The sequence below is a fragment of the Mytilus galloprovincialis genome, chromosome 9, assembly GCF_965363235.1.
Source record: "Mytilus galloprovincialis chromosome 9, xbMytGall1.hap1.1, whole genome shotgun sequence".
Classification (NCBI taxonomy): Eukaryota; Metazoa; Mollusca; class Bivalvia; order Mytilida; family Mytilidae; genus Mytilus; species Mytilus galloprovincialis.
Window position 1 is genome coordinate 72,348,456 of NC_134846.1, and position 18,096 is coordinate 72,366,551.

Sequence of the window (18,096 nt, forward strand, 5' to 3'; positions counted from 1 at the left end):
TTATGACCTTTCTTTGATGATTTGTTTGTTTTTGAAGATACATTTGTATTATAGAAAGGATTACTACATACTATTCATTTAACTGATGAGTCTAGAGACTGATCTGTTTTATGGTCCATACAGAACAAATGAGACTATAAAATTGTGCTCTTGCTGCTTATAATAATTAAAACAAATCTCAAATGGTTGCACTGTCTACAAAAATTACATATATAGCTTTGTTTTTGATAGATCTTGGTATTCATCAATTATATTTACCACTACTCAAAATGAAAAATTTAAAGAAAAGAGTAAAATATTTACTAATAGTTTGACCTTATTTTTCAGCTTTTTCAACAATATTACTTGGTGCCAAAAAAGATGGTAATGGATACAAATGGACCAATGGGAATAAAGCTTACTTCATGGTAGCTGATGTAACAGACTCATCTATTGGTGAATGTGTTGTGATTGACAGAACCAGTGGAGCATTAAAAGGCATTGATTGTGCTGCTTCTCACAGTATTCTCTGTCAACAAGGTTAATTTTTATAGTTTGTAACTTTGTGAAACAATCAAGGTCAAATAATTGTGCAAAAGCTAGTGAACCATAAAGGCATCATGCATTGCAATAAAGTTTATTTTGAGTTTGTTAGTCAGATAATACCAGTTCATTCAGCAGAAATTGTTTTGTGAGAGTTCTTTTTTTTACATTGAAACTCATATTTCTTTGTTTAAGCATGAATCATTTATTTGTGATCTCATGTTTTCAGACATCAAATCAAAAGAAAATTCACTTCCCCATAGTTCTTAAAGTTTCCATATTTGGGCAAGTATTTTTAACCTTTTTTAACCCAAGACATATTTGGTACAGGGGATGCATATTTCACTGTACTTTTTGCTCTAAAGATGTTTGTGGATAAAAAACAAATGCGTACTATACACAGCTGAGTATGGTAATGCATTAAAATGTTAATAAAACTTGGATAGTATTTATTGTCAGAAAAGTGAGGAGTATCGTCCATAAAAAGAGAAACCCAGAGGGAAATAACACAGAAAAGTTAGATAACAAACTGGCATAAACACATGAATAACTAAAAAAAACATTGAAAACTTCACACAAACACCTTGCACAAAGTAAACAACACTAAAAAGTTAAAAAACAAACTTGCTCAAACACAACAACACTGAAAACTAACATAAAAAAGAATTGATATATTTTGAAGTTGTTATAAAAGATAGCATTTGTAGTATGAAACAATTATTTACAGAACTTCAGAATAGCAGTAGTAAGTTTTGTAGCATGGTTTACTACAGTACATTTATGTAATTTTCACTTGCATGACATATAAATACCACCTACATTAACCTATATATTGTCAAGGCTTAAAAAACCAAGCAACATATGTCCTTAGTTTTACATTGAAATTATCAATTTTAATGCTTATGTTAAGCAGATGCTTTATGGAGATCAATTTACTTTTAGGTCTTTCCATCTGAACTAGTATTTAGAAAAATTGCTTAAAATTTTACTTTTTGTTAAATGTTTATTTTTTTTATTATTATCACTTTTGTCACTCAAGGTTCTCAAATTTTCCTATCAGACTTGGAAAGAAAAGTCTCCTCCCTTATTCAGGAATAATGGTGGCCCTGATATAACTATTGTTAAGAATAAACAATTTTGATTTCAGCAACATATTTGATTATACATGTATCAGCTAATGTCCATCAATGGGGGCATACGATTGAGCATCAAATGATTTTTGATAGCTATTCAAGTTGGATCATATGATTTATAACATTGGGTTATCTATGTGGCCGTTTTTGGTAGCAGAGTGGGCCTTATATAGGACAGTTAAATTTATGCTGTAGATATTTTTAGCATTCATCGCCTTTTAGAAAGCATTTTAATGAACATGTGTAATGTTTGCCTATAGTGAATTTGGTTGTAAAATGTCTACTGCAAAAATAGAGAAAATAAGACATACACTTCAATTTCCTGATATTTAGTGTTTCATCCTATATCATACCAGTATTTATGATAAAGGTAATGCACAAGGATTACATATTATTAGAATAACATATAAGCTCTACTCAATATACTAACACATTTAACTATTATACATACATTTTCTCCAACCTTAGACTGTGTCTGTAGAAAGCACCTGATTACTTTCCCAGAAGACCTTTACATCACATGTTTGTACTGTTCAGTTTAATATGTTGATGGGAGAAACAAATGTGGTTATAGTGTATTTAAGATAAAAAGAGAAGAAATTACGGCTGTAAAATTTGAATCCATGTATATTTTGACCCAGTTATATAGACCAGTAGTGGATAGTTATCCTGGTCTGGTATCTTTGATGAGGTTTTTTTTTTTATAGCAGTCCTGTCATTTAAACAATGTTGGTCACATAACATGAAATGCCAGGATGTGACTCATTGCATGAAGTTATGAATTTTTTGACACACACTATATATATTGTATTACTAGCTACTTCTTGAAACATTTCATTATAAAGATGGAAAGTCTTATTTTACATAGCAATTCAATTTTTGTTCTTTTTTTAGTACCAAATACTGAATGTTCCGATGGTGGACATTATTACTCTGACAACAACCACTGTTACAAGTTATATGAGACCAGTGTTGATTGGTCAGTGGCAGCCAGTAACTGTCTATCATTGACTAATCAGTCACAGTTAGCTGTTATAGACTCTCTTTCACTGTCTTCTTTTATCATAAGCAGTGTTTTTGGAAGGTAAGTTTGTAGTCACATCCAATGGATGGTTTACAGTTGATGTCAAAGTTGCACATTTTATGACTTAAGTTCATTTATTTTTGTGTACATCAATTTTCATAGATAACCAACATTTGTTCAATAAGAATTGATTTCATAATTTGAAAAAGGCTCAAACTGAACAACTGCTTAAATGTTGAAGATTTGATATTATTTTTTTGTTAACTGGGACATATTATGAAATGATTTATGCTAGTTCAGTACCTTTGTCATGGATTTCATGGGTATAGGGGAAATCACAAAGTCCATTTCTTGTCCATTTTATTATATATCCAAAGAAGTATTAAGAAAGATATGTATTACAGAGGTAATTCGGTGTTGATGTTTTACTCTGCTCATTTCTTACAGGCTCAAGGAAATATAAAGTTCACCATATGATTTTGAAGACATAGTGATATCTGTAAATATGAATGTAAAGAAAAAAGAAATTCATAGAATTTCACTTTTATGATATTTTATTGTTGGGTTGCTTTCTAGCAATTTCGTATTTATATATATATTTTCGTGAATATGACATTTATTTGATACAGAAGATACAACTATAAAAAGCTTTGTCAAAGATCATGTTGAATATCATCTAAATTGAACTACAAGGAGAAAAAAATAGATTTATTTCTTACAGTGTGACACAGTCAGCTTGGATTGGTCTTACAGACAAGGTGTCAGAATCTTACCTGATGTGGACAAACAACCAATCAGTAGTCAACTACAATCCTGTTGGTACTGCACCAGAAACTGACTGCATAACAGTAGACAAAACTGGTTCCTGGTCTCACTACAGTTGTCAAGAATCCCACTACTATATTTGCCAATATTCTTTAAGAGGTAGTTAATTTTATTGTTAAATAATTGAGAAAAGTGATTGATGGAAACAAAATCTTACTTATGAATCTGCCAGTATTGTTTATAGATAATCTACAGTAATGTTACTTATGTATCTGCCCGTATTGTTTATAGATATTCTACAGAAATGTCTAACCATAGATAAATCTGGTTTTCAGACTTCCTAAAGAATGTTACTGCTATATCTGATTTGCTCTTTTACAAGGGATATTGAATTTCTGATAAGTACAAATGTAATATATATTGTATACAACTTAAAAGATTTCTGTTTCTAAAATTCTTTGTCCTGTCCAAATTTGACCAAAGATACTGAAGCAAACTTTTTCTGAATAATAATGATTATTTTCTTGCTATACTTGTTATGAATGTTGTTAGAATGTCTTCATATCATATGTTTTTTCAGAAACTGTAAAGATACCAACATATCTAGCAGGGATTGGTCGTTTGGTATCGGTTGGGTCAACATATAGCTTGACCTCAATGGCCTCCGCCAGTTTACCAGCCAATGCTGTATCCATTACAAACACGTTTCCAGGTATGTATACACAACTTTAAGTTGTACTTATAAATGATTCAACAACAAGATACAATGCTAGTAGTTTTGATGGCTGCAACTTTTTCATAATAGACAGTTGTTGATTGCATGCAAGAAAACTGATAAACATCTTAATGAGTTTAGATGACATAAGTAAGCAGTAATTGCTCTAATACATTTATTAATTACAAAAGTGAGACAAGCTTTGTAAATTAGTTTAAAGTAGAAATCTTAATATAATTTTGTGATAATATTTTGTAGTAAACGCATTTGCTGGTATGTTTTAAATACATTTTTTTTATTTAGCTGCATTTTTCATTCTACTGCTTGCTGTTTGCACAAAATACTAGATCTGATTTCATAGAAGACAGTCTCTTTAACCTTGTTCTTTTGAATAGATTTAATGCAGTGTCTATGATTATTTCCCTCATTTAATCTATTACATTATTGTTGAGAGAAAACTTGCATCTTTTTCGCTTTTTTAGTTAGGCACAATCTTCTATTTTGCTTGTTATACATCAGTTTCTTATACTATAAAAAAATCAAATTACCACCTAACAGTGGTTTAATGAGATACATTGGCATGCCATCTTCCCAATTTTAACAGATGATGATATCCTTTTTTAGCCCGCCATTATGGCCAAACACAATTGCCATCGCCTGGTGTCTGTTGTCTATGTCTGTAGTATAAACTTTTGAAAATACTGATCTAATTAAATCAAATCATTCATAAAATTTAAATAAATGATTGTTAGGTTATCTGGTGTAAAGTTTATGTTTTTTTTTGTTCCTGCCAATCAACAAACATGGTTGTCATGGCTAAAAATGGAAGATAAGGATAAAATTCAGTATATGTTTTATATCGTGCTAACTATGATATATAGAAAACATCTAAATAGTACAAAAAGCACTGAATGTTTTGTGTATGATAGCTTAAGTAAAACAAGTTATAATAAGTCAATGATTTTTGGCATGCAATTATTGCATTTTCATTTCTATATATATTTGACCTTGCATCTTCAGTTATGGTTCATTGGATCGAATTTTGTTCATAGAATAGAGCTTAGGTATTGCCATTTTGATTTCAACTTGTATAATACTATCAAAATAACATATAGGAGAGACATATTTCAGTGTCAACATCTTTTGAACTTTTTTCTACTATAGATAGAAAATCACTTAACATTTTAAATCACAAAAACGATCAGCAATACAAGATCTAAAAAATATGTTTATTATTCTTAGTTAAGAACTTTTAAGTATATTAAATACCTATTTACAAGTTTTTTCCCTTTATAAAGAAAACTATTACAGATAAGTAGAACAGTTTTGCATCTTATTTTTAAAACTATAATAGAGATGTAGGTAACTGCATATAGCAAAAATTATCAGCAATATAAGATGCATATGAAGGTGAGCCTTTAAGGATCTAAAGAGCCACTTGTTTTACAGTGTTGTCTGTTTTAGTGTGTACCTTCTGTGTGACTTGTTTTCCTTAGTTTTGCTAGTAGAAATACTTATATATCATCTTTCTTACCAGTATTTAAAGAGATGCTTCCTTAAGGATATTAACTATAAGGGTCAAAACCATTTATATTGCCTTTCTATGTTGAAGACTGTACTTTGACCTTATGGTTTACTTTTATAAATTGTGACTTGGATGGAGAGTTGTCTCATTGGCTCTCATATCACAACTTCTTATATCTATTTCATGATACCAATCATAAGTACTACATGTACAACCTGTCCATTTATGTCTTTCCACTATTTCTGCAATTTCAGCTGTCAGAGGATGTCAATTTTTTCACCTTTTCATCTAAGTTGTATTTCAGTGGCAATTATGTTATCAGCAGCAAATAATTTGAAATGTATTTTGTTTTCATTAATAAATTGATAATTTAAGATAGGTAGTACATATAATAATTTCATAGCATTGGTAACATCTGTTTTATTAATTTTGATAATAATTTGGTGATGGTCTTTATAATACTTTTTGTCTTGTCGCTATAATTATTGGAAATTCTATTTTCTGATTTTCTATTTTCTTTTTTTTAGGATTATGGTTTTCCCACGGAGGAGAAATACAGCAGTGGAATTTCAGAACTAATGCCTTGACAAAAGATACTGTTATCTCCTTCCAAGTCTACACACCCATATGTTCCTCAGGAACTCTAATTAAACCAGGTAAATTCCTTAGTCAGTACATTGATATGTTCCCAAGAAGCACTTACAAAACCAGTCTTAGTCGATATATTGATGATGCGTTCCTTAGGAATACTTATAAACACAGGTAAATCCCATAGTCAATACATTGATATGTTCATCAGGAACAATTATATAACTAGGTAAATCTCATAGTCAATACATTGATATCATCCTCAGGTATAATCCCTTCTAGTGATTAAGTACATCAATATGTTCCACAAAACCAGTATATGTATAACCTTAACATCATTACTCAATGAGACAGTTTCCCTACAACACAAAAACCAAAACATATATCCTGTTCAGTGTTCATTGATTGACCAGTTTAAAAAAAACTTTGAAATTGACCTTGATAACAGAAATCTTTAACAATTTGATTATTTAAAATAAGTTACACAGGCAAGACATTTCACTGTATCCACTGCTGTTGATATCTTATTTATTCACATATATATTGCAATATTGGGTGAATTTACTTAAAAAATCTTAATTTTAGTTGATGTTAAAATTAAAAAAATTATGTTCATTTTGTTTTAGGCTGTGATGGGAATGGTGCCAGATATGCTTCCTGCTCAAGTACTGTAACCACCTGTAGTGCTACACCTTATTGTAATGAAGGGAAAGAAAGTTGTTTTCACACCAATGACTGTATCCCAGTCTCTGACCCTTGTAATTGTAACCAGTTAGACAGCACAACATATCCCTATTGTAGTACCCCATTTGTTGGAGATCAACCAAAGTATCGACTTGTAGGACAGACTGTAGTTAATCTACCTAGTGGTCCAGCGGGATATTTTTCAGTAAATGCTGATGGATTGACAGTCAGTGAGGGAGACATCATTGCGTTCCAGACAAACAATAGCGTTGATGTTATATTATGTGATAGCACTGATTTAAAACTGCTTCAGAATATACTGCAAAAAATCCAAACTTCTTGGATGGCTGTTGGTGATGAAGTAGATATGTCATCATCTGCCTCACCATGGCGTAACAATACTGCATGTTACTTCCAGGCAGTTTATACTATTCCAGAGACAGTTACATTACCTCCTTCTTTACAGTATTCTACCGTAGCTGGATCATACACTTACGAGTTGAGTTTTCCAAATGATAACATTGCGAAATCCTGTACATTTACCGTAGAAGAAGAAGTTGGAGATTTAGACTGGATATATCCTACCATCCAATCAACAAGCGGAGGTACCAGTACATTTTATGTTGAAGCCGATGTTCAAACATACTTAGTATTTGCAGCTAAGAGAGGTACAAATCTACAGGTTTCATGGTCAGTTGACGGGAATGATTACACATCTACCTTCCAGTCTTCATGTCCAAGTAGTGTAACATCAGAAGTTGGAACTGTATGTGATAGTACTAATTACTGGATATCTGAACCATTTGCCTACCTACAATATACATTTCCTTATAATAGTGGCACATCTGTACCAGTTGTTATCACAGTAAATAATACGGTTGGGTCATCGACACAAACATTTGCTAGCAAAGCCTTTCAGCCTCTTTCGCTTGATTTTAACCTGACAGACTTTAGTAATGGATACCTTGTTGAAGTAAATAAGGCCATAGACTTTACAACTACCGTTAGCAGTGGAAATCCAACAACATTTGATTATTATGTAAATGGAACTAAAGTGCACACTTCAGCAACTTCTGGAACGTTCACATATACATTCACTGCAAAAGATTACTATGAAGTCACCGTGGAAATATCAGATGGCTTCAAAACAGCTAACAAGTCTATCAGTGTCACAAGTAAATATGCAGCAGATGTCCAAAGTCTAACCTTAGTTGGAGTACCTACAACAGCAGCAGTAAGTGCTGCCGTTCAGTTTCAAATTACTTGTACTGTAAATGCTCAAGCTTATGTTACAGTTCAGTGGGAATTTGAAAGTGGTACAGTTTCAGAGTCATTGGAAACTACAACAACTTCCTTTACTCTTAGCAAATCCCACACACATACAATGAATGGAACATATATATTCAGATTAACAATCACTGACGACTTTGGTACTGTAGCAACTCAAACTCAGTCAATCCGTGTTGTGGAACATCTTCCATCAGTTTCTTTATCAGCCAGTTTCACATCAATTATGACTGGATCCAGCATTGATTTTATAGCAACCGTTCCTGATATAGCTTCCAAAGATTATGGAACATTGTCATATACCTTTGATTTTAACGATACTACGACTGAAGTTAGTCCGTCAAAAGAAAAAGTTCACACTTTTGGTACAGCTGGAACCTATTACATTACAGTTCAAGTTTCAAATCAAGCTGAAATTGTGCAAGATACAGTTATTGTTGGAGTATTTGATACAATAACAGGATTAACAATTACCGCGGACAGAATAGTCCAAGTATCTACCACGACATCTATAACAGCATCTGTAGCAACTGGAAATGCATTGACATATAGCTTTGAAATATCTGACAATGCTTTGTCATCTGGAAATATAACTGACAATGTTTACAATCCATCTTTGTCTAAGACTGGTCACTTCAATATAACCTTGAGGGCTTGGAACGACCTCAGTAGTGCAACAGTAACCAAGGAACTGTATGTTGTGGATACGTCAACTTTAGAAATTATTGGATTCCAACACAATGCATATCAAGCTACAAATACTCTGCTTGCTGTCACAGTGGATGTACTGTATTATGATATTAGTGATTTGATAATAACATGGACATTTGATGGTAACCTTGTCAAAGGCATTGGAGGTCTCTCTACATCCTATACATTTACAACACCAGGAATCTACAACTTTACTGTGGTTTTGCAGTCAAGTTCAAATACGGCGGTAGTGGTATCTGGTTACTCTACTGTTGAAATACAGGACTCTGTGGCAGGACTTATAGTTTCCAATGATGGTCCAGTAGGACTGGCTTCAACTGGTTCTGCTGTTGTAACAGTAACAGCATCAACAACAGGTGGTGATAAGTTACAATACACATGGGATACAGGAGGAACAGTACAAACAACTACAAGTAACTTTATTACGTTAACTAAATCAACAGAAGTTTCTGAAACTGTTGTCATGATGGTTTGGAATGATGTTAGTTCACAAAATGGAACAACGACATATAAAGTTCAGTATGCTGTTGAAGGGTTAAAAATTACATGTCTTAATTGTACGGAGAGCAGTGGTGTCACTTATCTACAATCCACGAAAACAGCTTCATTTGTTGCCTCGTTGACATCGGGTTCTAACGTTACATATAACTGGACGTTTGGTGATGGAGGATCAGGAACAGGAATATCTCAGACTCATTCATATACCTCAGCAGGAACATATACCATCACAGTGTCAGGTGGCAACGATGTCGGCACTGTTATAGCAACATTCAATATTACTGTTCAAGAGGAGATAACCAGTGTTTCAATTAACTGTACAAATAGTACCAAATTTGTCAACTCCACATTTATCTTACAAGCCAATCCTGTTGGTGGAAGTGATATAACTTATGCATGGCAGGATTGTGGAACATGTGCTCAGAACTATCAGACCTCAGAAGTATACACCACAGGCACTTACTATCTGTCTGGAACTTACATTGTGTCAGTCAAGGCATTGAATCAAATAAACTTTGTGGTGGCATCAAAATTTATCTCAGTAATAGATTATATAACTAATGTTACTGTGACTTCCAACTTGATTCAGGGTCAGTATGCAGCAAAAGGACAAGCTTATACATTTGCAGCCGTAGCAAATACTGATAACTCTCATATGTATTATACATGGAAGGTCAAGACAGGGGCAACAACTTTGTACTCCTCACCAGTGCACACATACAAAAATTTAACCTACACGTTCACTAATTCTCTACAGTATGAGGTTGAAATCCGAGTTTGGAATACTCTATCAAGTGAATACACTACTACTGTTGATGTTATGGTCGAAGAAGAAATATCTGGTGCTTACATTTATTTAGATAAGACATCGCCAATAGCAACAGGGGAACTTTTATTAGTTGCTGCCATGACATCAACTGGAACTGAACTTTCATATATATGGATTCTGCAGAATTCAACAGGACAGTATACACTGAATGAAACTGCAAAGTCTTTTACCTATACTTTCAGTGATAAAGGAGATTATGTATTTATCTTAGAAGTGAGTAATGATTTAGGCATGGAGAATGTAAACAAATCCATCAGTGTCATGGAAGCTGTAACTGGTGTCAACATCAGCTCAATCGTCAATGAATCTTATCCCTATATTGCTGTAGGCTCATATATAACATTTACAGCAGTGATTGGCACAGGAGAAAGTTACACAACAACTTGGACATTATCAGATGGTGTATCTACAGCACTTACACACGGTGGAATCAACTTTCCACACAATTTTACCACCTCTGGTACTTTTACAATTACAGTCACGGTACAGAATCTTGTTAGCACAGATTCTTATTCCTTCACAGTCTATGTTCAAGGTTCTATTGCATTGCTCACCTTGGTGGCAAACACCAGTTTAGCCGAGACTGGACAGTCTGTACAATTTACTGCTAATTACAACACAGGGGCAGATAATTTGGTGTTTGAATGGACAATAGAAGGAACTGTAATTAATGGAACATCTGATACCTTGTCACATATATTTAATACCGCTGGGACATTTACAGCTCATATAAAAGTGTACAATCATATTAGTCAGATGACAGCCATAGTAAATGTGGTCGTGGAAGTACCTATTTCTGGTTTTGGTATAACAGGTTGCAATGCAGTTCAGGAGATCAACAATGCTGTATCAGCAAGCTTCAACGTAACTCAGGGAACAGATGTAACGTATAATTACAGGCTAGACACGGAATCTTTATCCTCCATTACAGGCTCTGGATTGTCAATATTATACACATATACAACAACAGGACTGTATAATTTGTATGTGAATGCTACAAATCAGGTCAGTCAGGAATCACAGCAGTGCTTGTTCACAATTATAGGACCTATATCAGGTCTCGCTGTCGATACTACCAACTCCAATTTCTTTGTGAACTATACAGTACATTTCCAGGTCAGAGGAAATAACCTTATTGGAGTTACGTATAATTGGAGGTTTTCACCAATAAATGAAAATATCACTACATCAGACAGCTTACTACAGAAGATATTTACAACATCGGCAACATACCAGTATGAATTAGTAGTCTCAAATGGCATAAGTTCTGCTACAATATCAGGAACATTTTTCATAGATCCTCTACATTGTGATGCAATGAATGTGGCAAAGGGAGGTCAATCAGATAAGATCAGAAAGAAATCATCAACGTCTACTTTCGAGGTCACTGTTGACAAAAAGGGGTGTACATCTTACACTCTAAAGTATGATTGGAAGGTTTACAATTCATCAACAGGTTGTGCTGGAGCTCTCAATAATCAAGTCACTTTAAACTCAGCCACCGTTACAAATACTCCCAAACTAATGCTTGACAGCAAGCAAGATATAGGTTCGTACTGTGTACAGCTGACCACTTGGTACGATGACACGCCATTGATTCAAACAATTGGATATAACTTGACTGTGGTGGATTCCAACCTTATAGCCATCATTGCTGGGGGTAGTAAGCTGAAGTATCCACAGTCAAGTGACATTATCGTGGATGGAAGTGGATCATTTGATCCTGACAGTAGTTCCACTACTCTACTGTACAGCTGGGGATGTTCAGCCACTTATCCGCTGGTGAGTTCATATACAATTTTTAATCAAATTAATCTTTTAATTACAGGTATTGACATTTTCTTCCTCTTGCCTTTATTTAAACCTAACCTCTGAATTATTTTTTTTAACTAATTATGAATCTATCTTTTTCAATTTTTTAACCTGCATATATAATTTTAACTTGTTTTCAATACTTTAATTCTCTAGTTTTGCATTATTCTAACAAATTTAATATTTGCTTTTGGAATGCTGATGTTTTGTTTTGAATTACCTGTATAGAATCAGTCTAGACAATGAAAACTTGACTATAACTGTATAACTAACACTTCTAACGTCAACTACATCTATTTATTGCTTTACTTTTTGTTGTAATTATTTGAAAAGCTTAACCCTTTCTTGTTTTCATCATAACCATATGTCTACGTAGATTTTGTAGTACTTGAAGTAGAATTTGTTCTTAGCTTTTTATGACAAAACATTATGATTCTCCAAATATGTTGAGTGGTTCATCCCTTCTTTTAAAGGCCACCTTTTTAATTTAATAGATTTTTAGTGCACACGATTATGTGATAGTAAAAACATGTTTTATATACATTTTTGAAAGCAATTTGTGAAAGTGAATTTTAGACATTGAAATCAAAATTTGCCTGTATGAGTTTATTTGATTTTAAGAAGTTATAGTTGATTTTAAATGGTCAAATTTAAAACAATCTTGAAATAAATAAAGATTTGTGAGAAAATTGGGGAACAAATTAGTGGTTTTTGGTATAAATGATTAAATTAATTTAAAGAACAAATCAAAATTGGATTCTTGTTTATTTTGTTGGATTTTTTCTTCTTTAGAAATTGGCTGTTATTATAAAATCATGGAAAAAAAGCGGTTTTATAAAAAAAAAAGATTGTGTGTGCATATTTTGTTTCTCTGAAAAGAAACATAAAAAAATAAAATATGATGGGTTTAAACTTAAAAAATATTGTTATATGTGTACCAACTTAACATGAATAAGGTGATGACTTAAATCATTTTACAGTAGAATCATGATTGTTTGTCATTACTTTTAATGATGTATAATATTTCTCTGCTGTTTACCAGGATGCAGGACATTTTACAGTAAGATAGTTATTAACTTTGTAGCTAGCTTCAAGTTTATGGTTACACACATATATAGCTTTTCAGCAAAGCATATTGGGATGTGGAAACTTTTAAAGATAATATGTCAAAGATATGATTTGGGGGAAACATAATGACAATTTATATTTTGATTGAATTCTTTCTGATACAGTAGTGAAAATTAAAAGGCATATTATCTTTGAATATAATAAAATGCAACTGAACGATTGATAGATTGTTAAGGCACATATATCAGTAGCATTATGGTGACAGTGTAAAGCATGGTATTGAGAATGCTTATTTGGTTTAAAAAGGTGGCACATTTAAAGCATGTTCACATTGAATCAACAGTAAGAAGGCATGATTTAGGGATTTTAAAAGTAGAGCATGCAAGATTGAAATATAGATATTGCTATTATTTCAATGAAATATAGAGTGTTTTGAAATTAGTAACTACATTTTATAATGGAATGCTATAGATATAAAGAAATTTATGATGCTAATATCAACATAGAACAACAAAAAATATGCATAATAGACTCATAAACAACAACACATTAGGAATTGCAGCAGTTATTTAATATGATTGACATTTTTTACAGCACAGAGCACTGTCATCAAATTTATTAAAGTTATTTGTATAAGCTGTATATTTATCTTGTAAGAAATTAAATGATAAAGCAAATGTCTGTTGAACGAAATTGATATAACTTTGATAATCAACCATGGACGTTTTTTTCATCTTAATCTTAATCCTAAAATGCTTGTCTAATTTCACATCAAATAACATATACACATTAAAGTTTTACAGTAAATGAATCATTAAGTCTCAGTTCCATTAATCATTAAATTACAGTACTGTTCTATGAAACACAGCAGTTACAAAGTTCACAATATATATATATATATATATATATATATATATAATTTAATTTTGGATGTAACGTGTCTTCTGATTGGCTGACGTTATTTTGTTATGAGCCCATAGACATAATTTAGTCATGTGACCGTGACGTCATGAACGTTTTTTCATGGTTTTCTACGGTTTAAAATGGAATTTAGAAATAAATTATAAGAAATGACTGTAATATTTTTTCTGTCTATGAAGAAATAACATAAAAAATGTGGTGCACACTGTTAAATAACCCGCTACGTGCGTTATTCAGTGTGCACCAAATTTTTTATGTTATTTCTTCATAGACAGAAAAAATATTACAGTCATTCCTTAAATACATTTGTAACTCAATAAAGCAGATTTTCTTTTAAAGTATCACCTTGCATTATAATGTATTTATAATTTGCATATTTTTTACAGACACTACCAACAGGTTTCACTGATGCGTGTGCTACTGTAGGGACAAGTTCCAGTAATACTGTTACCTTGGCAACTGCTCACCTTCTCTCAGGAATGACCTACACAATAACATTGACTGTGTCAGCCAATGGAAGAACTTCAGGAACTTTTACACAAGAGGTACATTTTATACTTGTATTTTATAATTATGATTGGCCTCGGACTCCTAGTGGTCTTAGTAGTTACTTTTGTAATTACTAGCTGGTCAACACTGAGGTTATGAGTTTGAACCTCGTGCGTGTGGGTGCACTCCACTCCAATATTAATTAACTAAGATCAGTTTTCCTAGCAAAGGTTTTGGTTTTCTCCAGGCACTCTGGCTTCCTCCACCAATAAAACAATATAGCCCAAAAGATGTGCTTAATAGTGGCGTTAAAAAAACCTAAAATCAACAATCAATATAATCAAGGTGAAAACGATATTTTTAAAATTTCTGGTTTTGTGTTTATAGTTTTAATACTGGTACTATAATTTGTGATGAGAACAGAACTTTTACATCAAAATCAAATATTAATATGACAGATGACAGAATCATGCCGTCGAAATATTAACATGCATATAAACTCTGTAAGGATATAGACACCACAGGAATAAAAATATCAAGCAAGTTTTCTTTTGGAAAGTTTTTTACTTAGCAAAATTTTTTAAGTGACAAACTCATTTACCAAAATAAAATCATATTTTAAATATGATGCATGCACTTTAACTGGGTGATAGTTTTTATCAGCAAGCCCTTTCATGATAAAGGTTAAAAAATCAAATTTTCTGTACCACTGATATTTTAATTCAGATTGAGATATCCTCCAGTGATGTACCAGTACCAATACTTAACTGTATTACTTGTCAGTCCACCAGTAGTTACCTTGTCAATGAAGGGGAACACTTAGCTTTCACTGGAACCTGTCTAAACTGTGATCCAACAGATACAAAATACTATGAATGGTCTGTTTATACCCTTGATTCAAGTTCAAATAGAGTTCAACTGTCAATTACTTCAGCCATGTCAACAACTGGTATAAACAGTGAAAATTTTGTTATAACTGCTGGAAATCTACCAGCTACTAATTCCTTCTACATCTTCAAGCTGGAAATCAGTAAAACTAATACAGTGGTGACTTTACAAGGTGAAACTGAACTAATACTGAAAGCTAACAGCAAAGCAACAGGGGGCACCTGTTCTCTTCTGACCAGCACAGCTATTGATCCTTTAATTGACCAAGTGGAAATCTCCTGCACAGGGTACAGTGATCCAGATAATGTGAATGGGGAACTCAATTACAAGATTGTGTCTCACAGTAAAGATTCTGCATCTACTGATGAGTCTGTTGTTATATACTATGGAACACTCACTTCACCAGCATTTTACTTGGCACCGTGGCCAGGGTTAGCTCGTACTGCAGTCAACATCAAAGTATATGTAGTTGATGAAGATGGTGCAGATACTTTATCTCTTGACACGTAAGTATTCAAAGTTTTAGTGTACCTGGTATCCAATACAACTTTGGACTCTTTTTATTTATGAGTTTTTTAAGTTAGTAAGTTTTTTGAAGGTATTTTGTTCATATGTTTCCTTATAATTCTCCCTCACAAACCCATGAAGCTGAACATATCTAAAATGAATATTGGTGGTTCTAAGTTTTTACTCTGGCTTTATCTACCAATAAAAACTGGCCACCATTATGCAGAGATTGCTGAAAGTAGTGTCACACACCAACAAACCAACAATCAACCAATTAAATGTCTAAACAGATTAATGTATACAAAAAAAATTATAGTTAGAATAAGTATAACCGTTTCCTTATAATCAGTTTTATTTTTCAAAGCATGATTTTAAAGGGGATAGAAATTTAAAATAATAATCATTATGATTTTTTTTTTTTAAATTTTGTAGTAATGTAACAATGAGTAGTACTGTAACCTTTGGTAACCAGCTATCATTTGTACAGACCCACACCACTACGACCTTGATTAACCTTGTCAATGACAACAATCCAACAGCACTGCTACAGTATGGTATAGCACTTATCCATGAAATGAATGAAATTTCCCGACAAGAATATGCCACTCCCACCTATAGCCATGTTGATGATAGAAACACAGTCAGGAATAGGATAACCCTATCAATCCTAGGCCTGCCATTAGAAACGATCTACCAACAACAACAAATGGCATTCATACTGAATCACCTCACTGTAAGTATAATACAATGTATTAAATCATTGACAGTTTTAGCAGGAATGATTTATACATCAATGTTCTGATGCACACTTTAAATTTAAAAATAAAAAGATTTGATATGAATGCCTATGAGAAAACTCTGATGTATAAATAATGTTTTAATCAAGTAGAGTTTATTTTACTTTTTTCACTTGGCCCTTTGGGCCAGGTGAGCTTTTCTCATCACTTGGCGCCCAGTGTCCATCGTCGTCCGTCGTCATTTACAAAAATATTCTCCTCTGAAACTACTGGGCCAAATTTAACCAAACTTGGCCACAATCATCATTAGGGTAACTAGTTTTAAAAATGTGTCTGTTGACCCGGCCAACCAACCAAGATGTCCGCCATGGCTAAAAATAGAACATAGGGGTAAAATGTAGATTTTGGCTTATAACTCTGAAACCAAAGCATTTAGAGCAAATCTGACATGGGTAAAATTGTTTATCAAGTGAAGATCTATCTGCTCTGAAATTTCCAGATGTATCGGACAACTGGTTGTTGGGTTGCTGCCCATGAATTGGTAATTTTAAAGAAATTTTGTCATTTTTGGTTATTATCTTGAATACTATTATAGATAGAGATAAACTATAAACAACAATAATGTTCAGCAAAGTCAGATCTACAAATAAGTCAACATGACCAAAATGGTCAGTTGACCCCTTAAGGAGTAATTGCCCTTTATATTAATTTTTTACCAATTTTTCATAAATATTTGTAATCTTTTACAAAAATCTTCTCCTCTGAAACTACAGGGCCAAATTTAACCAAACTTGGCCACAACCATCATTGGGGTATATAGTTTAAAAAAATGTGTGCGATGACCCAGCCAACCAACCAAGATGGCTGCCATGGCTAAAAATAGAACATAGGGGTAAAATGTAGATTTTGGCTTATAACTCTGAAACCAAAGCATTTAGAGCAAATCTAACAGGGGTTAAAATGTTTATCAAGTCAATATCTGCCCTGAAATTTTCAGATGAATTGGACAACGGTTTGTTTGGTTACTGCCCCCCCCCCCCCCTTGTAATTTTTAAAGAAATTTTGTCATTTTTGGTTATTATCTTGATAATAAAAATCTCAAAATAAGTAAACATGATCAAAATGGACAATTAACCCCTTAAGGAGTTATTGCCCTTTATAGTCAATTTTTAACATATTCACTAATTTGGTAAGTTTTTGTACATTTTTACAAAATGATATCTTCTGTCACTAATGGGACTTCATTATCATAATCTTCATTATAGATAGAGATAATTGTAAGTAGCAAGAACGTTCAGTAAAGTAAGAACTTCAAACACATCACCATCATCAAAACACAATTTTGTCATGAATCCATCTGTGTCCTTTGTTTAATATGCACATAGACCAAGGT

At 32.8% G+C, this 18,096-nt stretch overlaps 1 protein-coding gene across 9 annotated transcripts in view; it reads left to right on the plus strand.

The window, feature by feature from the left end:
- Window positions 1–18,096, plus strand: part of LOC143045862 (polycystin-1-like) — an 86,942-nt gene that overhangs the window by 48,468 nt on the left and 20,378 nt on the right. For 7 of the 9 annotated variants that reach the window (XM_076218672.1, XM_076218668.1, XM_076218675.1 and 4 more), the window contains 11 exons: window positions 328–519; window positions 2,550–2,739; window positions 3,401–3,603; window positions 4,025–4,156; window positions 4,418–4,432; window positions 6,212–6,340; window positions 6,899–12,063; window positions 13,136–13,153; window positions 14,469–14,627; window positions 15,298–15,965; window positions 16,399–16,699. In XM_076218672.1, the coding sequence (XP_076074787.1) occupies window positions 328–519; window positions 2,550–2,739; window positions 3,401–3,603; window positions 4,025–4,156; window positions 4,418–4,432; window positions 6,212–6,340; window positions 6,899–12,063; window positions 13,136–13,153; window positions 14,469–14,627; window positions 15,298–15,965; window positions 16,399–16,699 (7,172 nt within the window). The remainder of the gene's footprint in view (window positions 1–327; window positions 520–2,549; window positions 2,740–3,400; window positions 3,604–4,024; window positions 4,157–4,417; window positions 4,433–6,211; window positions 6,341–6,898; window positions 12,064–13,135; window positions 13,154–14,468; window positions 14,628–15,297; window positions 15,966–16,398; window positions 16,700–18,096) is intronic. The other 2 variants (XM_076218670.1, XM_076218669.1) reach the window with 2 other exon arrangements.